At 40.1% G+C, this 23,844-nt stretch overlaps 1 protein-coding gene across 3 annotated transcripts in view; it reads left to right on the forward strand.

The window, feature by feature from the left end:
- Positions 1-23,844, forward strand: part of LOC110516668 (lysosomal cobalamin transport escort protein LMBD1) — a 261,287-nt gene that overhangs the window by 139,023 nt on the left and 98,420 nt on the right. For 2 of the 3 annotated variants that reach the window (XM_036960939.1, XM_036960940.1), the window contains exons 8-10: positions 3,371-3,496; positions 4,374-4,442; positions 8,109-8,192. In XM_036960939.1, the coding sequence (XP_036816834.1) occupies positions 3,371-3,496; positions 4,374-4,442; positions 8,109-8,192 (279 nt within the window). The remainder of the gene's footprint in view (positions 1-3,370; positions 3,497-4,373; positions 4,443-8,108; positions 8,193-23,844) is intronic. The other variant, XM_036960941.1, reaches the window with a different exon arrangement.

A 23,844-nucleotide genomic window follows, 5' to 3' on the forward strand; every position in this document is an offset into this window, starting at 1 on the left:
TCTCCCTCTCCTCTCCGAAAAGAGAAACACCCCCCCCTCCTCTCTGAAGAGAGACCCCCCTCTCCTCCCCTAAGAGAGACCCCCCCCTCTCTCTCCTCCCTTAAGAGAGAAAACCCCCCTCTCCTCCCCGAAGAGAGACCCCCCCCTCTCCCTCTCCTGCCCTAAGAGAGAAACTACCCCTCTCCTCTCCGAAGAGAGACCCACCCCTCTCCCTCTCCTGCCCTAAGAAATACCCCCTCTCCCTCTCCTGCCTTAAGAGAGAAACCCCCCTCTCCTCTCCGAAGAGAGACCCCTCCCTCTCCTGCCCTAAAAGAGATCCCCCTCCCTCTCCTCTCCGAAGAGAGACCCCCCCCCTCTCCTCCCCTAAGAGAGAAACCCCCCTCTCCTCTCCGAAGAGAGACCCCTCCCTCTCCTCCCCAAAGAGAGACCCCCCCCCTCCCTCTCCTCCCCAAAGAGAGACCCCCCCTCCCTCTCCTCTCCGAAGAGAGACCCCCCCCTCCCTTTCCTCCCCTAAGAGAGAAACCCCCCTCTCCTCTCCGAAGAGAGACCCCCCCTCCCTCTCCTCCCCAAAGAGAGACCCTCCCCCTCCCTCTCCTCCCCTAAGAGAGAAACCCCCCTCTCCTCTCCGAAGAGAGACCCCTCCCTCTCCTCTCCTCTCCGAACAGAGACCCCTCCCTCTCCTGCCCTAACGGAGACCAGAGAAAGGGACAAAGAGGTGTCTTGTGCCTGGGGTCCGGTCCCTTCTCAATAGCACTCCCTCCCTCAGTCAGATATCTCTCTTTAAGATTCCAGCCAATGATTACACTCTCTCAATCTCTACAGACTAAACGTCTCTCTGTATATTCTACAGTTATTTGTCATGTCTTTTACCAATGGGTTGAACTCCACCCCCTCCTGTACTTGTGACTCATGTCAGAGGGTTACAGCTCGGGCCTGGAGAGGAAAAGAGTCAAGGCACCTGTGTCGGTCGGTCGCGTCGGGTTTGTATGTTTCTCATGTTAAGGAGGCAGCACATCGGAGAAGAAGGGATGTGCTTCTCTCTCTCTCACACACACACACACACACACACACACTCACACACACACTCCTAAGGATGTGAACAGGGGGACAGGTTCTTCTTTTATGAGCGAGCTGCTTGGTATTCGGGACATGCTCCGGCCTTAAGAGGCCCCGTGATTCATTGCAGGAGGTGCGACACAGCCCCTAGCAGAGATCCATCCACCGCAGAAGCTAGGACTAATAATAGGTCTGGCCCTGCCTCATGCCTTCATCCCCTGATGCTCTCCTGCTCTCTCCCTCTAATGTCACCTAACACTCACCAGCCAGTAAAATAGTTTGTTTTTCAGGGAAAAAGGGACTTCAGAGTGATCCAGCATTTCCCTTTTCAGTCTCGGAATGAAACCTTCAATGGAGAGACGAGGAGGTCAGCCTCTCTTGGCGGGGTTAAGGTGTAATCTCACAAAACGCTCTTTTGTTTTATTATGAAATAGCTGGTAAAATGGCAGCGCCCAGGTTGGTGTTTACACGCAGTACTTGTGTGTGTGTGTGTGTGTGTGTGTGTGTGTTTGGCCTGCCCTTCATTTATTCTCAACATGTATTGATTGGCCGCTGAGCAGGTTATTGGAGAGAGAGATTGCCCTCTCCTCTCATTTTTGATGATGTTCAAGCATGCTGTATTGTGCCTGCCAGGTGCCTCACCCCACCTCTGCCCCGGCAACACTCTGAATTGGATGTGCTACTGAGCACCCTGAGTCCTTTCTCTCTTTTCTCTCCTTTCCCCTATGTTCTCTCATTTCCCCTATGTTCTCTCCTTTCCCCTATGTTCTCTCATTTCCCCTATTTTCTCTAATTTCCTCTCTTACCTTCTTTCCTCTGTTTTCTCTCATTTTGTCTCATACCTAGTTTTCTCTCATTTCCTCTCCTACCTCCTTTTCCCGCATTTCCTTTCCTCTCCTTTCCTCTCCTTTCCTTTCCTCTCCTTTCCTCTCCTCTCCTTTCCTCTCCTTTCCTCTCCTCTCCTTTCCTCTCCTCATCTCTCATTTCCTCTCATTATCTCTCATTTCTCTCATTTTCTCTTTTCTCTCCTATTCTCTCCATTCATTTCCTCTTTCTGCTCTTACCTTCTTTCTGCTCGTTCCTTCTTTCTTTCCTGTCTTTTCCTCTCTTTATTTAAGGAAGAGGAATTAGTCTATTGATGTGTTGCAACAGTCCTTGTTCAAATAATAGCTGATTTGCTGTTTTTAAAAAGCTATTCCCTCAAAGGCCATTTCTTGCCCTCAACGTCCTTTCTTTTTTTGTATTTCTATGAGTTTATTCATTGTCTCTGAATGCTGGAGCGTTCCTCTCTCCTCAGTGCTGTCACTGGGGGGCGCTGTTAGGCTGTAAATATCGTCTGGAGCTGCAGGGAGAGATAGAGAGAGCCAGAAGCCTACTTGTCATTTCTCTACACACAAAATGGTTGCTGGCTGCAGATTCACACATAAGCTCCGTGCAGCACAATTGCGAATTGCACCATTTAAAGAATGACATGGAGCCGGAGGGGTACAGCTGTAACGTGATATAGCTGTGTGTGTTATTGCTCCCTATACATCTCCACTCTGTACAGTCATGCGTCAGGGAGTGTGGGTAGTAGGTGGTAGGTGTGTTCACATACACGTGCTACAGATTCACAGACACTAAAGGGCCTTGGCACCACTGTAATAATGTGATGGAAACGGTCTGTTTCATGTCTGCCTCCCAAATGGCACCCTATTCCCTACATAGTGCACCCCTGTGGGCCCTGGTCAAAAGTATATAATGGAGTGTCATTCAGGACACAGGGGGGCTTTGTGATTGTTTCAACTGCTGATTGCCTCTAACAGGTGTATCAGTGTAGTACTATGTTATTGTTATACTATGTTATTAAACACCTGTTATTATTCATTCTCTAACAGGTGTATGGTATATCCGTGTAGTACTATGTTATTAATCGTCTGTTTGTATTCATTCTCTAACAGGTGTATGGTATATCCGTGTAGTACTATGGTATTAATCGTCTGTTCCTCTTCATTCTCTACAGGCGTATGGTATATCAGAGTAGTACTGTGGTATTAATCGTCTGTTCCTCTTCATTCTCTTCAGGCGTATGGTATATCAGTGTAGTACTATGGTATTGAATCGTCTGTTTGTATTCATTCTCTACAGGCGTATGGTATATCAGAGTAGTACTATGGTATTAATCGTCTGTTCCTCTTCATTCTCTACAGGCGTATGGTATATCAGTGTAGTACTATGGTATTGAATCGTCTGTTTGTATTCATTCTCTACAGGCGTATGGTATATCAGAGTAGTACTATGGTATTAATCGTCTGTTCCTCTTCATTCTCTACAGGCGTATGGTATGTCAGTGCTGCCGTTGAACCTGATTAAAGGGACACGCAGTGTGGTGTACGAGCGTCTGGAGAACACTGAAGATATTGAAGAGGTTGAACACCAGATGGAAAATATCAAAGCCAAGGTGGGTCTCAGTTTTCACCAACGCTGAAAACCATACAGCTGCATATCTATTGTGGTGAAAATGTTGGGGTTTTTAAATAAGAATGGGATGGAATTGGTTATGACCTCTGGCTGTAAGGAATGTGGAGGTTGATGACTAAAAGCCAGTCTGCCATTGGTCCCATTGGTCCCTGTTGTAGGTGATGCCACAAAGCTGATGTGAGCTGGTGGCATGCAGCCAGACCTTGATTCAAATACTATTGGAAACCATTTCAAATGCTCTATTTAAGCCTGATTGAGCTTTACTGAGCTTGCATAATTATAACATGTGACGGTTGTTAAAAAAACAGAAAGGGGCGTCTCCTCACACCCCTATTAAAACCCCTTCCTCCAGAGCCAGAGTCAGACTGTTGGAACTGTAGAACACCTGCAGTCCTCTCATACCTTCAGACTGTTGAAACTGTAGAACACCTACAGTCCTCTCATACCTTCAGACTGTTGAAACTGTAGAACACCTACAGTCCTCTCATACCTTCAGACTGTTGAAACTGTAGAACACCTACAGTCCTCTCATACCTTCAGACTGTTGAAACTGTAGAACACCTACAGTCCTCTCATGCCTTCAGACTGTTGAAACTGTAGAACACCTACAGTCCTCTCATACCTTCAGACTGTTGAAACTGTAGAACACCTACAGTCCTCTCATACCTTCAGACTGTTGAAACTGTAGAACACCTACAGTCCTCTCATACCTTCAGACTGTTGAAACTGTAGAACACCTACAGTCCTCTCATACCTTCAGACTGTAGAACACCTACAGTCCTCTCATACCTTCAGACTGTAGAACACCTACAGTCCTCTCATGCCTCCTCTTTGTCTGTTTGTGTGTTTGTCTCCAGTGTGAGGACGGGCGTCCTCTGTCATCGCGGGACCGTCGTAACCTCCAGGAGTTTGAGGACAAGCTACAGGTGTGATTGTTGTTCAGATTCAGAGTGTTTTATAGTCACATGTTCAGGGTTACAGGTGGGATTGTTGTTCAGATTCAGAGTGTTTAATAGTCACATGTTCAGGGTTACAGGTGGGATTGTTGTTCAGATTCAGTGTGTTTAATGGTCACATGTTCAGGGTTACAGGTGGGATTGTTGTTCAGATTCAGTGTTTAATAGTCACATGTTCAGGGTTACAGGAGGGATTGTTGTTCAGATTCAGAGGGTTTAATAGTCACATGTTCAGGGTTACAGGAGGGATTGTTGTCCAGATTCAGTGTTTAATAGTCACATGTTCAGGGTTACAGGAGGGATTGTTGTTCAGATTCAGAGGGTTTAATAGTCACATGTTCAGGGTTACAGGAGGGATTGTTGTTCTGATTCAGTGTTTAATAGTCACATGTTCAGGGTTACAGGAGGGATGGTTGTTCAGATTCAGTGTTTAATAGTCACATGTTCAGGGTTACAGGTGTGATTGTTGTTCAGATTCAGTGTTTAATAGTCACATGTTCAGGGTTACAGGAGGGATTGTTGTTCAGATTCAGAGTGTTTAATAGTCACATGTTCAGGGTTACAGGTGGGATTGTTGTTCAGATTCAGAGGGTTTAATAGTCACATGTTCAGGGTTACAGGTGGGATTGTTGTTCAGATTCAGAGTGTTTAATAGTCACATGTTCAGGGTTACAGGTGGGATTGTTGTTCAGATTCAGTGTGTTTTATAGTCACATGTTCAGGGTTACAGGTGGGATTGTTGTTCAGATTCAGAGTGTTTAATAGTCACATGTTCAGGGTTACAGGTGGGATTGTTGTTCAGATTCAGAGGGTTTAATGGTCACATGTTCAGGGTTACAGGTGGGATTGTGGTTCAGATTCAGTGTTTAATAGTCACATATTCAGGGTTACAGGTGGGATTGTTGTTCAGATTCAGAGGGTTTAATAGTCACATGTTCAGGGTTACAGGTGTGATTGTTGTTCAGATTCAGAGTTTAATAGTCACATGTTCAGGGTTACAGGAGGGATTGTTGTTCAGATTCAGAGGGTTTAATAGTCACATGTTCAGGGTTACAGGTGGGATTGTTGTTCAGATTCAGTGTGTTTAATGGTCACATGTTCAGGGTTACAGGTGGGATTGTTGTTCAGATTCAGTGTTTAATAGTCACATGTTCAGGGTTACAGGAGGGATTGTTGTTCAGATTCAGTGTTTAATAGTCACATGTTCAGGGTTACAGGAGGGATTGTTGTTCTGATTCAGTGTTTAATAGTCACATGTTCAGGGTTACAGGAGGGATTGTTGTTCAGATTCAGTGTTTAATAGTCACATGTTCAGGGTTACAGGAGGGATTGTTGTTCTGATTCAGTGTTTAATAGTCACATGTTCAGGGTTACAGGAGGGATTGTTGTTCAGATTCAGAGGGTTTAATAGTCACATGTTCAGGGTTACAGGAGGGATTGTTGTTCAGATTCAGTGTTTAATAGTCACATGTTCAGGGTTACAGGTGTGATTGTTGTTCAGATTCAGTGTTTAATAGTCACATGTTCAGGGTTACAGGTGTGATTGTTGTTCAGATTCAGTGTTTAATAGTCACATGTTCAGGGTTACAGGTGGGATTGTTGTTCAGATTCAGAGTGTTTTTATAAACACATGTTCAGGGTTACAGGAGGGATTGTTGTTCAGATTCAGTGTTTTATAGTCACATGTTCAGGGTTACAGGAGGGATTGTTGTTCAGATTCAGTGTTTTATAGTCACATGTTCAGGGTTACAGGAGGGATTGTTGTTCAGATTCAGTGTTTTATAGTCACATGTTCAGGGTTACAGGAGGGATTGTTGTTCAGATTCAGTGTTTTATAGTCACATGTTCAGGGTTACAGGAGGGATTGTTGTTCAGATTCAGTGTTTAATAGTCACATGTTCAGGGTTACAGGTGGGATTGTTGTTCAGATTCAGAGTGTTTTTATAAACACATGTTCAGGGTTACAGGTGGGATTGTTGTTCAGATTCAGAGGGTTTAATAGTCACATGTTCAGGGTTACAGGTGGGATTGTTGTTCAGATTCAGTGTTTAATAGTCACATGTTCAGGGTTACAGGTGGGATTGTTGTTCAGATTCAGTGTTTAATAGTCACATGTTCAGGGTTACAGGAGGGATTGTTGTTCAGATTCAGTGTTTAATAGTCACATGTTCAGGGTTACCTGAACCATAGGGGGAGCAGCATGACAATTGAGGAGGTGGGGAGACCAAGTCCAATGCATTAGAAAAACATGTATCTACAGTATGCATATTAACAACTGTAACGGTGATTAATGCCGTTGGGGTGGGGGCAGAGCAAAAGTCTGTTGGGGTGGGGTGGGGTGGGGGCAGCAGGTAAGTGACCGTTGAGGCGGTGTGGGGAGAAAAGAGTCATGTGCGGTGCAGATTGCCTGGTCCGTGGATCTGTCAGGGCAGAAGGTGAACTGGAGACGGTCCAGTGTGTTGGGGAAGGAGGAGTTGATCTGACTGGCCTCTAGAAGCACTTCATGATGACGGAAGTGAGTGCTATTGGTCGATAGTCACTCAGTTGAGTTACTTTTGCGTTCTAGGAACAGGGATGATGGTGGCCGGCAGTCTTGCGAGGGTTAACACGTTCAAATGACTTCCATAGGTACTCCGTGTAGACCACTTTGTTCTCGGCGGCTCTTTGTGCTGAAACCGGGAGAAAACGGTGTTCAGCTCCTCCGGTAGGGTGGCGGTAGGGTGGCGGTGGTGACCTTAATGTGGCTGAATTTGTTTTTATACTCTGTGACCGTTAGGAGCCCCAGTCACGTACACCTTGTGTCCGACCCGCTGAATTGCTCCTCTACTTTGTCCCTGTACTTGGGTTTCACCATGTTGATCCATCTGCGTAGGTCGTATTTGTACTGTTTCACCATGTTGATCCATCTGCGTAGGTCGTAGTTGTACTGTTTCACCATGTTGATCCATCTGCGTAGGTCTTAGTTGTACTGTTTCACCATGTTGATCCATCTGCGTAGGTCGTATTTGTACTGTTTCACCATGTTGATCCATCTGCGTAGGTCGTAGTTGTACTGTTTCACCATGTTGATCCATCTGCGTAGGTCATAGTTGTACTGTTTCACCATGTTGATCCATCTGCGTAGGTCGTATTTGTACTGTTTCACCATGTTGATCCATCTGCGTAGGTCGTATTTGTACTGTTTCACCATGTTGATCCATCTGCGTAGGTCGTATTTGTACTGTTTCACCATGTTGATACATCTGCGTAGGTCGTATTTGTACTGTTTCACCATGTTGATCCATCTGTGTAGGTCGTATTTGTACTGTTTCACCATCTTGATCCATCTGCGTAGGTCGTATTTGTACTGTTTCACCATGTTGATCCATCTGTGTAGGTCGTATTTGTACTGTTTCACCAAACTATTGTCCCCGGTCACCTTACCCTGTTTATAAACATCTCTCTCTGTTTCAATTTGTTTATATAACAATTAAAAAACCAGACATCCAAGACAAGATGCATAAGTAATAACACTGAGAATGGAACAAACGCTGGTCCGTTCTGGCACAGACAAGGCTCATATCTCTCAGGGCTTATTTAACTGCTTGTTTAGGGAACAACAGCACATTGAGACTTGTTTTCATTGAGGTCCTTTAGGTGCTCCAGAGGAGGGGCAGGCACCTGGAGATAGCAGAGAGTCACTGCTGCACCAAGGTTGGATCTGCCCTCAGACCACTCAAGGTGAGACACACAAACACACTTTCAGGTCCCCATCTAACCAGAAGCCGGTCTGTCATTTAACTTTTCACTTTGAGAAGTTAAATGGATTTTCCAGTTTCAACAGGTTCCAATACGGTGTTACATCGGAGAGTAAAGAGATATTGAACAATCAATATTCCATAAGTGTGCTGATAATGTAACACTGTCATCTCTCTTTACCGGCTAGAAAGACACCTACCCACCTACCTAACTACCCACCCACCTACATACCTACCTACCTACCTACCCACCCACCCACCCACCTACCCACCCACCTACCTACCCACCTACCTAACTACCCACCCACCTACATACCTACCTACCCACCCACCCACCCACCCACCTACCCACCCACCCACCTAACTACCCACCCACCTACCTACCCACCCACCCACCCACCTACCCACCCACCCACCCACCCACCTACCCACCCACCCACCCACCCACCTACCCACCTACCTACCCACCTACCTAACTACCCACCCACCTACATACCTACCTACCCACCCACCCACCCACCCACCCACCCACCCACCCACCTACCTACCTACCTACCTACCTACCTACCTACCTCCCTCCCTACCAACCCACCCACCCACCTACCTACCTACCTCCCTCCCTGTGATGAAGAACTATGCTTATCTTGTCATCTGTTCCATACAGTAACTAGGAAGAGACACACTGATTATGAGTCAACACATCATTTAAAGTGCATCCCAAATGGTTCCCTATTCCCTATGTAGGTATTTTCTACAGAACTGGTGCAAATTGCAGTACCACCCCTAAAAAAACGTAGGAAATGTATTTACGTCAGTATATGGTCTAATTAAATCTGAGGCAATAACAAATATATCGTTACATTAATATAATTAAACTGCATTGTTTATACACAGATTTCTATTGAGAGGTGGCTGTCCCAAACCCTGACTCCTAAACTTTGTTTGAAAAATAAGCAATTCATGATTTTAGATTTTTTCGTTACAACATCTTTATATCGTTACAACATCTTGAGTCGTTCTATCAATACATTTAACAATGCTGATCTATTTATTAGTTCTGTTTATTTTTAAACATCTTTCTCAAAAAAAATGCTGTCCACCTTTTTGATGGGATTGCATCCCTCTCCACACTACGGCCACATGGTGAGTAGTCTGTCTGCAAGCATTCTGGAGAAAATGAGGAGCAAGTTGGAAAATCTTCATGTATTTTTAAGAAGTGTCACTACCAAACATCTAATACTTCAAGAAACACGTACACCTGTCCAAATGAAAGATAGCCAGCCATATGCTAGCTATGGGATTCATTCAAGATTAAGTCAACATTGCTGTGTTCACCAGGCTGTGTTCACCAGGCTGTGTTCACCAGGCTGTGTTCACCAGGCTGTGTTCACCAGGCTGTGTTCACCAGGCTGTGTTCACCAGGCTGTAGTCACCAGGCTGTAGTCACCAGGCTGTAGTCACCAGGCTGTGTTCACCAGGCTGTGTTCACCAGGTTGTGTTCACCGGGCTGTAGTCACCAGGCTGTGTTCACCAGGCTGTGTTCACCGGGCTGTGTTCACCGGGCTGTAGTCACCAGGCTGTGTTCACCAGGCTGTGTTCACCGGGCTGTGTTCACCGGGCTGTGTTCACCGGGCTGTAGTCACCAGGCTGTGTTCACCAGGCTGTAGTCACCAGGCTGTGTTCACCAGGCTGTGTTCACCGGGCTGTGTTCACCGGGCTGTGTTCACCGGGCTGTAGTCACCAGGCTGTGTTCACCAAGCTGTAGTCACCAGTCCAACAAATCAGTCCAATATTATTTTCTTGGACTTGTTGTCTCCTAAATGTTTTTAGAGCCAGTTTTAGATCTGCATGGAAAGCCTCCCGAACCATAGAAACACTAACACATAGTCATTATATTATAGTCATTCAATTTCTATCTTTAAACCAAATAATTAAACACAGAACACAAAGTATTATATTGGATCTCAAACATGTTCAGAATGTATCGCCACCCCAAATCTAATAACACATGTTCATTTTTACAGCAATGAATAACCTTCATTACATTTTCATCTCTTATCAAAATGAAAACAAAACCAATAAATGAATTTACTCAGTCAAATTATCTTTCTAAAAAAACGTATGTTATTATACATTGTTTTGGGGGTGACCCCACTGCAGTTCCCCTGTTGCCCCCCGACCGTTCTAATGGTTCCAACCTACCTGTCTTGACAATGGTTCAAGTGTTAGACTCCTCCTCCCCACCATTCATTCTCTAACAGGTCACAATGGTTCAAGTGTTAGACTCCTCCTACCCACCATTCATTCTCTAACAGGTCACAATGGTTCAAGTGTTAGACTCCTCCTCCCCACCATTCATTCTCTAACAGGTCACAATGGTTCAAGTGTTAGACTCCTCCTCCCCACCATTCATTCTCTAACAGGTCACAATGGTTCAAGTGTTAGACTCCTCCTCCCCACCATTCATTCTCTAACAGGTCACAATGGTTCAAGTGTTAGACTCCTCCTCCCCACCATTCATTCTCTAACAGGTCACAATGGTTCAAGTGTTAGACTCCTCCTACCCACCATTCATTCTCTAACAGGTCACAATGGTTCAAGTGTTAGACTCCTCCTACCCACCATTCATTCTCTAACAGGTCACAATGGTTCAAGTGTTAGACTCCTCCTCCCCACCATTCATTCTCTAACAGGTCACAATGGTTCAAGTGTTAGACTCCTCCTCCCCACCATTCATTCTCTAACAGGTCACATTTTGAGGACAGCACAGAGTAGAATGGAAGATAATAAAATGGAATAGAATAGAAAGCCTTCCAACCTCCCTCTCTTGGTTCACGTGTCACAATCCTCCCCATCGTTCATCCTCTCCCAGTTTACATCTCCACAGGCCCACTGAACAGCACAGACTCCTAATGGCATAAAAAGACCTTCATATTATATAGTCATTCATTCTGTGTTCCAACCTCAGTGTCTCTCTGTGGTTCACGTGTCACAATCCTCCCCACCGTTCATCCTCTCCCAGTTTATATCTCCACAGGCCCACTGTTTATTCGCAAGCTCTAATGAAACGTTAAAGCAGCTGGCTAGCTTCTGTAACAGTGTGTCTTTAACCGAGGGGGGCCAGTCCTAATGACACTCCCCAAACTCACATCTACACAGTAATGAGATGGCAGATATATCTACTGTATGTCCAGGCACCAGCCAGGAACGATGAGCAGGGAGCCCAAGAGCAGAGCTACACTACCTACCAGTCTACTGGCTCTTCTGTTTCCACTGCTGTCATGTGTTGGTGTCTGATTGGCTGTGTGTTGATCACCTGACATGTGTTAGTGTCTGATTGGCTGTGTGTTGATCACCTGACATGTGTTAGTGTCTGATAGGCTGTGTGTTGATCACCTGACATGTGTTAGTGTCTGATTGGCTGTGTGTTGATCACCTGTCATGTGTTAGTGTCTGATTGGCTGTGTGTTGATCACCTGACATGTTAGATTATATTACACCAGACGTGTTAGATTATATTACACCTAGACGTGTTAGATTATATTACACCTAGACGTGTTAGATTATATTACACCTAGACGTGTTAGATTATAACATGTTAGATTATATTACACCTAGACGTGTTAGATTATATTACACCTAGACGTGTTAGATTATATTACACCTAGACGTGTTAGATTATATTACACCTAGACGTGTTAGATTATATCACACCTAGACGTGTTAGATTATATTACACCTAGACGTGTTAGATTATATTACACCTAGACGTGTTAGATTATATTACACCTAGACATGTTAGATTATATTACACCTAGACGTGTTAGATTATATTACACCTAGACGTGTTAGATTATATTACACATAGACGTGTTAGATTATATTACACCTAGACGTGTTAGATTATATTACACCTAGATGTGTTAGATTATATTACACCAGACGTGTTAGATTATATTACACCTAGACGTGTTAGATTATATTACACCTAGACGTGTTAGATTATATTACACCTAGACGTGTTAGATTATATTACACCTAGATGTGTTAGATTATATTACACCAGACGTGTTAGATTATATTACACCTAGACGTGTTAGATTATATTACACCTAGACGTGTTAGATTATATTACACCTAGATGTGTTAGATTATATTACACCAGACGTGTTAGATTATATTACACCTAGACGTGTTAGATTATATTACACCTAGATGTGTTAGATTATATTACACCTAGACGTGTTAGATTATATTACACCTAGATGTGTTAGATTATATTACACCTAGACGTGTTAGATTATATTACACCTAGACGTGTTAGATTATATTACACCTAGACGTGTTAGATTATATTACACCTAGACGTGTTAGATTATATTACACCTAGACGTGTTAGATTATATTACACCTAGATGTGTTAGATTATATTACACCTAGACGTGTTAGATTATATTACACCTAGACGTGTTAGATTATATTACACCTAGACGTGTTAGATTATATTACACCTAGATGTGTTAGATTATATTACACCTAGACGTGTTAGATTATATTACACCTAGACGTGTTAGATTATATTACACCTAGACGTGTTAGATTATATTACACCTATACGTGTTAGATTATATTACACCTAGACGTGTTAGATTATATTACACATAGATGTGTTAGATTATAACATGTTAGATTATATCACACCTAGACGTGTTAGATTATATTACACCTAGACGTGTTAGATTATACTACACCTAGACGTGTTAGATTATATTACACATAGATGTGTTAGATTATAACATGTTAGATTATATTACACCTAGACGTGTTAGATTATATTACACCTAGACGTGTTAGATTATATTACACATAGATGTGTTAGATTTTATTACACCTAGACGTGTTAGATTATATCACACCTAGACGTGTTAGATTATATTACACCTAGACATGTTAGATTATATTACACCTAGACGTGTTAGATTATATTACACCTATACGTGTTAGATTATATTACACCTAGACGTGTTAGATTATATTACACATAGATGTGTTAGATTATAACATGTTAGATTATATCACACCTAGACGTGTTAGATTATATTACACCTAGACGTGTTAGATTATACTACACCTAGACGTGTTAGATTATATTACACATAGATGTGTTAGATTATATTACACCTAGACGTGTTAGATTATATTACACCTAGACGTGTTAGATTATATTACACCTAGACGTGTTAGATTATATTACACCTAGATGTGTTAGATTATATTACACCTAGACGTGTTAGATTATATTACACCTAGACGTGTTAGATTATATTACACCTAGACGTGTTAGATTATATTACACCTATACGTGTTAGATTATATTACACCTAGACGTGTTAGATTATATTACACATAGATGTGTTAGATTATAACATGTTAGATTATATCACACCTAGACGTGTTAGATTATATTACACCTAGACGTGTTAGATTATACTACACCTAGACGTGTTAGATTATATTACACATAGATGTGTTAGATTATAACATGTTAGATTATATTACACCTAGACGTGTTAGATTATATTACACCTAGACGTGTTAGATTATATTACACATAGATGTGTTAGATTTTATTACACCTAGACGTGTTAGATTATATCACACCTAGACGTGTTAGATTATATTACACCTAGACATGTTAGATTATATTACACCTAGACGTGTTAGATTATATTACACCTATACGTGTTAGATTATATTACACCTAGACGTGTTAGATTATATTACACATAGATGTGTTAGATTATAACATGTTAGATTATATCACACCAGACGTGTTAGATTATATTACACCTAGACGTGTTAGATTATATTACACCTAGACGTGTTAGATTATATTACACATAGATGTGTTAGATTTTATTACACCTAGACGTGTTAGATTATATTACACCAGACGTGTTAGATTATATTACACCTAGACGTGTTAGATTATATCACACCTAGACGTGTTAGATTATATTACACCTAGACGTGTTAGATTATATTACACCTAGACGTGTTAGATTATATTACACCTAGACGTGTTAGATTATATTACACCTAGGCGTGTTAGATTATATCACACCTAGACGTGTTAGATTATATTACACCTAGACGTGTTAGATTATATTACACCTAGACGTGTTAGATTATATTACACCTAGACGTGTTAGATTATATTACACCTGGACGTGTTAGATTATATTACACCTAGACGTGTTAGATTATATTACACCTAGACGTGTTAGATTATATTACACCTAGACGTGTTAGATTATATTACACCTAGACGTGTTAGATTATATTACACCTAGACGTGTTAGATTATATTACACCTAGACGTGTTAGATTATATTACACATAGATGTGTTAGATTATAACATGTTAGATTATATCACACCTAGACGTGTTAGATTATATTACACCTAGACGTGTTAGATTATACTACACCTAGACGTGTTAGATTATATTACACATAGATGTGTTAGATTATAACATGTTAGATTATATTACACCAGACGTGTTAGATTATATTACACCTAGACGTGTTAGATTATATTACACCTAGACGTGTTAGATTATATTACACATAGACGTGTTAGATTTTATTACACCTAGACGTGTTAGATTATATCACACCTAGACGTGTTAGATTATATCACACCTAGACGTGTTAGATTATATTACACCTAGACGTGTTAGATTATATTACACCTAGACGTGTTAGATTATATTACACCTAGGCGTGTTAGATTATATCACACCTAGACGTGTTAGATTATATCACACCTAGACGTGTTAGATTATATTACACCTAGACGTGTTAGATTATATTACACCTATACGTGTTAGATTATATTACACCTAGACGTGTTAGATTATATTACACCTAGACGTGTTAGATTATATTACACCTAGACGTGTTAGATTATATTACACCTAGACGTGTTAGATTATATTACACCTAGGCGTGTTAGATTATATCACACCTAGACGTGTTAGATTATATTACACCTATACGTGTTAGATTATATTACACCTAGACGTGTTAGATTATATTACACCTAGACGTGTTAGATTATATTACACCTAGGCGTGTTAGATTATATCACACCTAGACGTGTTAGATTATATTACACCTAGACGTGTTAGATTATATTACACCTAGACGTGTTAGATTATATTACACCTAGGCGTGTTAGATTATATCACACCTAGACGTGTTAGATTATATTACACCTAGACGTGTTAGATTATATTACACCTAGACGTGTTAGATTATATTACACATAGATGTGTTAGATTATAACATGTTAGATTATATTACACCAGACGTGTTAGATTATATTACACCTAGACGTGTTAGATTATATCACACCTAGACGTGTTAGATTATATTACACCTAGACGTGTTAGATTATATTACACCTAGACGTGTTAGATTATATTACACCTAGACGTGTTAGATTATATTACACCTAGGCGTGTTAGATTATATCACACCTAGACGTGTTAGATTATATTACACCTAGACGTGTTAGATTATATTACACCTATACGTGTTAGATTATATTACACCTAGACGTGTTAGATTATATTACACCTAGACGTGTTAGATTATATTACACCTAGACGTGTTAGATTATATTACACCTAGACGTGTTAGATTATATTACACATAGATGTGTTAGATTATAACATGTTAGATTATATTACACCAGACGTGTTAGATTATATTACACCTAGACGTGTTAGATTATATTACACCAGACGTGTTAGATTATATTACACCTAGACGTGTTAGATTATATTACACATAGATGTGTTAGATTATAACATGTTAGATTATATTACACCAGACATGTTAGATTATATCACACCTAGACGTGTTAGATTATATTACACCTAGACGTGTTAGATTATATTACACTTAGACGTGTTAGATTATATTACACCTAGACGTGTTAGATTATATTACACCTAGACGTGTTAGATTATATCACACCTAGACGTGTTAGATTATATTACACCTAGACGTGTTAGATTATATTACACCTAGACATGTTAGATTATATTACACCTAGACGTGTTAGATTATATTACACCTAGACGTGTTAGATTATATTACACCTAGACGTGTTAGATTATATTACACCTAGACGTGTTAGATTATATTACACCTAGACGTGTTAGATTATATTACACATAGATGTGTTAGATTATATTACACCTAGACGTGTTAGATTATATTACACCTAGACGTGTTAGATTATATTACACCTAGACGTGTTAGATTATATCACACCTAGACGTGTTAGATTATATTACACCTAGACGTGTTAGATCATATTACACCAGGTGTGTTAGATTATGTTACACCTAGACGTGTTAGATTATATTACACCTAGACGTGTTAGATTATATTACACCTAGATGTGTTAGATTATATTACACCTATACGTGTTAGATTATATTACACCTAGATGTGTTAGATTATATTACACCTATACGTGTTAGATTATATTACACCTAGATGTGTTAGATTATATTACACCTAGACGTGTTAGATTATATTACACCTAGACGTGTTAGATTATATTACACCTAGACGTGTTAGATTATAACATGTTAGATTATATTACACCTAGACGTGTTAGATTATATTACACCTAGACGTGTTAGATTATATTACACATAGATGTGTTAGATTATAACATGTTAGATTATATTACACCTAGACGTGTTAGATTATATTACACCTAGACGTGTTAGATTATATTACACCTAGACGTGTTAGATTATATTACACCTAGACATGTTAGATTATATTACACCTAGACGTGTTAGATTATATTACACCTAGACATGTTAGATTATATTACACCTAGACGTGTTAGATTATATTACACCTAGACGTGTTAGATTATATTACACCTAGACATGTTAGATTATATTACACCTAGACGTGTTAGATTATATTACACCTAGACATGTTAGATTATATTACACCTAGACGTGTTAGATTATATTACACCTAGACATGTTAGATTATATTACACCTAGACGTGTTAGATTATATTACACCTAGACGTGTTAGATTATATTACACCTAGACGTGTTAGATTATATTACACCTAGACATGTTAGATTATATTACACCTAGACGTGTTAGATTATATTACACCTAGACGTGTTAGATTATATTACACCTAGACGTGTTAGATTATATTACACCTAGACGTGTTAGATTATATTACACCTAGACGTGTTAGATTATATTACACCTAGACGTGTTAGATTATATTACACCTAGACGTGTTAGATTATATTACACCTAGACGTGTTAGATTATATTACACCTAGACGTGTTAGATTATATTACACCAGACGTGTTAGATTATATTACACCTAGACGTGTTAGATTATATTACACCTAGACGTGTTAGATTATATTACACCTAGACGAGTTAGATTATATTACACCTAGACGTGTTAGATTATATTACACCTAGACGTGTTAGATTATATTACACCTAGATGTGTTAGATTATATTACACCTATACGTGTTAGATTATATTACACCAGACGTGTTAGATTATATTACACCTAGACGTGTTAGATTATATTACACCTAGACGTGTTAGATTATATTACACCTAGACGTGTTAGATTATATTACACCTAGACGTGTTAGATTATATTACACCTAGACGTGTTAGATTATATTACACCTAGACGTGTTAGATTATATTACACCTAGACGTGTTAGATTATATTACACCTAGACGTGTTAGATTATATTACACCTAGGCGTGTTAGATTATATTACACCTAGATGTGTTAGATTATATTACACATAGATGTGTTAGATTATATTACACCTAGACGTGTTAGATTATATTACACCTAGACGTGTTAGATTATATTACACCTAGATGTGTTAGATTATATTACACCTAGACGTGTTAGATTATATTACACCTAGACGTGTTAGATCATATTACACCTAGATGTGTTAGATTATATTACACATAGATGTGTTAGATTATAACATGTTAGATTATATCACACCTAGACGTGTTAGATTATATTACACCTAGACGTGTTAGATTATATTACACCTAGACGTGTTAGATTATATCACACCTAGACGTGTTAGATTATATTACACCTAGACGTGTTAGATTATATTACACCTAGACGTGTTAGATTATATTACACCTAGACGTGTTAGATTATATTACACCTAGACGTGTTAGATTATATTACACATAGATGTGTTAGATTATATTACACCTAGACGTGTTAGATTATATTACACCTAGACGTGTTAGATTATATTACACCTAGACGTGTTAGATTATATCACACCTAGACGTGTTAGATTATATTACACCTAGACGTGTTAGATCATATTACACCAGGTGTGTTAGATTATGTTACACCTAGACGTGTTAGATTATATTACACCTAGACGTGTTAGATTATATTACACCTAGATGTGTTAGATTATATTACACCTATACGTGTTAGATTATATTACACCTAGATGTGTTAGATTATATTACACCTATACGTGTTAGATTATATTACACCTAGATGTGTTAGATTATATTACACCTAGACGTGTTAGATTATATTACACCTAGACGTGTTAGATTATATTACACCTAGACGTGTTAGATTATAACATGTTAGATTATATTACACCTAGACGTGTTAGATTATATTACACCTAGACGTGTTAGATTATATTACACATAGATGTGTTAGATTATAACATGTTAGATTATATTACACCTAGACGTGTTAGATTATATTACACCTAGACGTGTTAGATTATATTACACCTAGACGTGTTAGATTATATTACACCTAGACATGTTAGATTATATTACACCTAGACGTGTTAGATTATATTACACCTAGACATGTTAGATTATATTACACCTAGACGTGTTAGATTATATTACACCTAGACGTGTTAGATTATATTACACCTAGACATGTTAGATTATATTACACCTAGACGTGTTAGATTATATTACACCTAGACATGTTAGATTATATTACACCTAGACGTGTTAGATTATATTACACCTAGACATGTTAGATTATATTACACCTAGACGTGTTAGATTATATTACACCTAGACGTGTTAGATTATATTACACCTAGACGTGTTAGATTATATTACACCTAGACATGTTAGATTATATTACACCTAGACGTGTTAGATTATATTACACCTAGACGTGTTAGATTATATTACACCTAGACGTGTTAGATTATATTACACCTAGACGTGTTAGATTATATTACACCTAGACGTGTTAGATTATATTACACCTAGACGTGTTAGATTATATTACACCTAGACGTGTTAGATTATATTACACCTAGACGTGTTAGATTATATTACACCTAGACGTGTTAGATTATATTACACCAGACGTGTTAGATTATATTACACCTAGACGTGTTAGATTATATTACACCTAGACGTGTTAGATTATATTACACCTAGACGAGTTAGATTATATTACACCTAGACGTGTTAGATTATATTACACCTAGACGTGTTAGATTATATTACACCTAGATGTGTTAGATTATATTACACCTAGACGTGTTAGATTATATTACACCAGACGTGTTAGATTATATTACACCTAGACGTGTTAGATTATATTACACCTAGACGTGTTAGATTATATTACACCTAGACGTGTTAGATTATATTACACCTAGACGTGTTAGATTATATTACACCTAGACGTGTTAGATTATATTACACCTAGACGTGTTAGATTATATTACACCTAGACGTGTTAGATTATATTACACCTAGACGTGTTAGATTATATTACACCTAGACGTGTTAGATTATATTACACCTAGGCGTGTTAGATTATATTACACCTAGATGTGTTAGATTATATTACACCTAGACGTGTTAGATTATATTACACCTAGACGTGTTAGATTATATTACACCTAGACATGTTAGATTATATTACACCTAGACGTGTTAGATTATATTACACCTAGATGTGTTAGATTATATTACACCTAGATGTGTTAGATTATATTACACCTAGATGTGTTAGATTATATTACACCTAGACGTGTTAGATTATATTACACCTAGACATGTTAGATTATATTACACCTAGACGTGTTAGATTATATTACACCTAGATGTGTTAGATTATATTACACCTAGACATGTTAGATTATATTACACCTAGACGTGTTAGATTATATTACACCTAGATGTGTTAGATTATATTACACCTAGATGTGTTAGATTATATTACACCTAGACGTGTTAGATTATATTACACCTAGACGTGTTAGATTATATTACACCTAGACGTGTTAGATTATATTACACCTAGACGTGTTAGATTATATTACACCTAGACATGTTAGATTATATTACACCTAGATGTGTTAGATTATATTACACCTAGACGTGTTAGATTATATTACACCTAGACGTGTTAGATTATATTACACCTAGATGTGTTAGATTATATTACACCTAGACGTGTTAGATTATATTACACCTAGACGTGTTAGATCATATTACACCTAGATGTGTTAGATTATATTACACATAGATGTGTTAGATTATAACATGTTAGATTATATCACACCTAGACGTGTTAGATTATATTACACCTAGACGTGTTAGATTATATTACACCTAGACGTGTTAGATTATATCACACCTAGACGTGTTAGATTATATTACACCTAGACGTGTTAGATTATACTTCTTGCTCTTTGGGAGCACCAAGTGCCAGGCAGGGATCCTTCCGGAGCAGAGTTACCTACCGGTATTTCTCTGTTTCTCTCACACAGCAGGGCTCTACAGTGCAACCATTTTACTTGCATATGCTCTTAAATATTTTGCTGTGTACCCTGGACATGTTATTTAGGAGCACCAGTGCGCCTAGAAAAATGAAAGATTCTGGCTTTATTACCTCATCTTTTTTATTGTGCTCCTAAATGTATTTGTGTGCGCTTCCATTTTTCAATTCAGTCACACACGTGCTCCTTGTTAAAAAGGCCAGCGTAGAGCCCTGCACACGCTTCTGCTGTGGTTGCTTTAATGCCTTAGTGTCTGTCTGTGTGTCGGTCACATTACGTAACCAGTATTGGTGTTAAAATGGCTTCATAAATACATTTGGATGATTGACAGACAGGCGTGTTTGTGAGTGACCGTAGTGAACTCAATCTGATGACTTAATCTTGATGGATGTTTTTGTATTGCATTTTGCATTGCATTTTGTCATCTGCTTCCCTGATGAGCCTAGAGAGACTTTAATGAGGCCTAATTCACTAATTGGTTGATAATTAGTTAATTAGCTTAGCTGATAACCATGTAACTTCACCTCAGACAATAACATTTACCTTCACACCAGCTCATGTCTGCCCACCAGCCAGTCCATACTGTACCTGTCTGTATGATGTTGGTGGGTGATCTTGGACAGAAACAGAGCTTCTTGGTATAATCTTGGTGTATCAGAAAGGCAGATAAATGCTCCAGGATGTGTTATTCAGCCACCCAGGCTGTCTGTCTGTCTGTCTGTCTGTCTGTCGAGGTGAATGGAGAGCAGGGACCACTTCTCCTTGCTCCAGGTAGTCTGCTGTCTCTGTCTCTGTGTGTGTGTGTGTGTGTGTGTGAATGGAGAACAGGGACCACTTCTCCTTGCTCCAGGTAGTCTGCTGTCTCTGTCTCTGTCTCTGTGTGTGTGTGTGTGTGTGTGTGAATGGAGAACAGGGACCACTTCTCCTTGCTCCAGGTAGTCTGCTGTCTCTGTCTCTGTGTGTGTGTGTGTGTGTGTGTGAATGGAGAACAGGGACCACTTCTCCTTGCTCCAGGTAGTCTGCTGTCTCTGTCTCTGTCTCTGTGTGTGTGTGTGTGTGTGAATGGAGAACATGGACCACTTCTCCTTGCTCCAGGTAGTCTGCTGTCTCTGTCTCTGTCTCTGTGTGTGTGTGTGTGTGTGTGAATGGAGAACAGGGACCACTTCTCCTTGCTCCAGGTAGTCTGCTGTCTCTGTCTCTGTGTGTGTGTGTGTGTGTGTGAATGGAGAACAGGGACCACTTCTCCTTGCTCCAGGTAGTCTGCTGTCTCTGTCTCTGTGTGTGTGTGTGTGTGTGTGAATGGAGAACAGGGACCACTTCTCCTTGCTCCAGGTAGTCTGCTGTCTCTGTCTCTGTGTGTGTGTGTGTGTGTGTGTGTGTGAATGGAGAACAGGGACCACTTCTCCTTGCTCCAGGTAGTCTGCTGTCTCTGTCTCTGTGTGTGTGTGTGTGTGTGTGTGAATGGAGAACAGGGACCACTTCTCCTTGCTCCAGGTAGTCTGCTGTCTCTGTCTCTGTGTGTGTGTGTGTGTGTGTGAATGGAGAACAGGGACCACTTCTCCTTGCTCCAGGTAGTCTGCTGTCTCTGTCTCTGTGTGTGTGTGTGTGTGAATGGAGAACAGGGACCACTTCTCCTTGCTCCAGGTAGTCTGCTGTCTCTGTCTCTGTGTGTGTGTGTGTGTGTGTGAATGGAGAACAGGGACCACTTCTCCTTGCTCCAGGTAGTCTGCTGTCTCTGTCTCTGTCTCTGTGTGTGTGTGTGTGTGTGTGTGAATGGAGAACAGGGACCACTTCTCCTTGCTCCAGGTAGTCTGCTGTCTCTGTCTCTGTGTGTGTGTGTGTGTGTGTGTGTGTGTGTGTGTGTGTGTGTGTGTGAATGGAGAACAGGGACCACTTCTCCTTGCTCCAGGTAGTCTGCTGTCTCTGTTGCAGTGATCAGTAACGTTTAATAGATGGCCCCAGTCCATGCTCAGATACATAGCCTCAATACAGCCTCAGTCTAGATACCGGAGATGTCTTTGTTCCATGGCGCACAATTCAGCATTTATGCCTACACTATTCGGTAACACAAGCTCGCTATTTTGCAGATCCAAAATAACAATCACTGTTTGTTACAGATGTATAAACTTAAACTATCTATACATATATTGTCTTTATAAACCTACTTAAATAATGTAATTTGTTGGCCTACCTTCCTGTAACTAACATTGTGTTGCCTGGCAGCTAACGTTCCCTGGAAGATGTGGCATCACACCGATAGAACACTATGTAAAGTGGAACACAATGACAGCCTTGAAGTGTGTCTCAGAGGCTGCTGTCAACACTGCAACACAGCTCAGCTTGTAGAATTACTGTTGCTCCTCTGTGCCGGGCCAAAGGCCTTGTGGTGGGGTTTAGTCTGCTCATCTGTGCCGGGGTTTAGTCTGCTCCTCTGTGCCTGGCGAAAGGCCTTGTAGTGGGGTTTAGTCTGCTTCTCTGTGCCGGGCCAAAGGCCTTGTGGTGGGGTTTAGTCTGCTCCTCTGTACCGGACCAAAGGCCTTGTGGTGGGGTTTAGTCTGCTCCTCTGTGCCGGGCCAAAGGCCTTGTAGTGGGGTTTAGTCTAGTCCTCTGTGCCGGGCCAAAGGCCTTGTAATGGGGTTTAGTCTGCTCCTCTGTGCTGGACCAAAGGCCTTGTAGTGGGGTTTAGTCTGCTCCTCTGTGCTGGACCAAAGGCCT

This window comes from Oncorhynchus mykiss, chromosome 23 (assembly GCF_013265735.2).
Source record: "Oncorhynchus mykiss isolate Arlee chromosome 23, USDA_OmykA_1.1, whole genome shotgun sequence".
NCBI classification, from domain to species: Eukaryota; Metazoa; Chordata; class Actinopteri; order Salmoniformes; family Salmonidae; genus Oncorhynchus; species Oncorhynchus mykiss.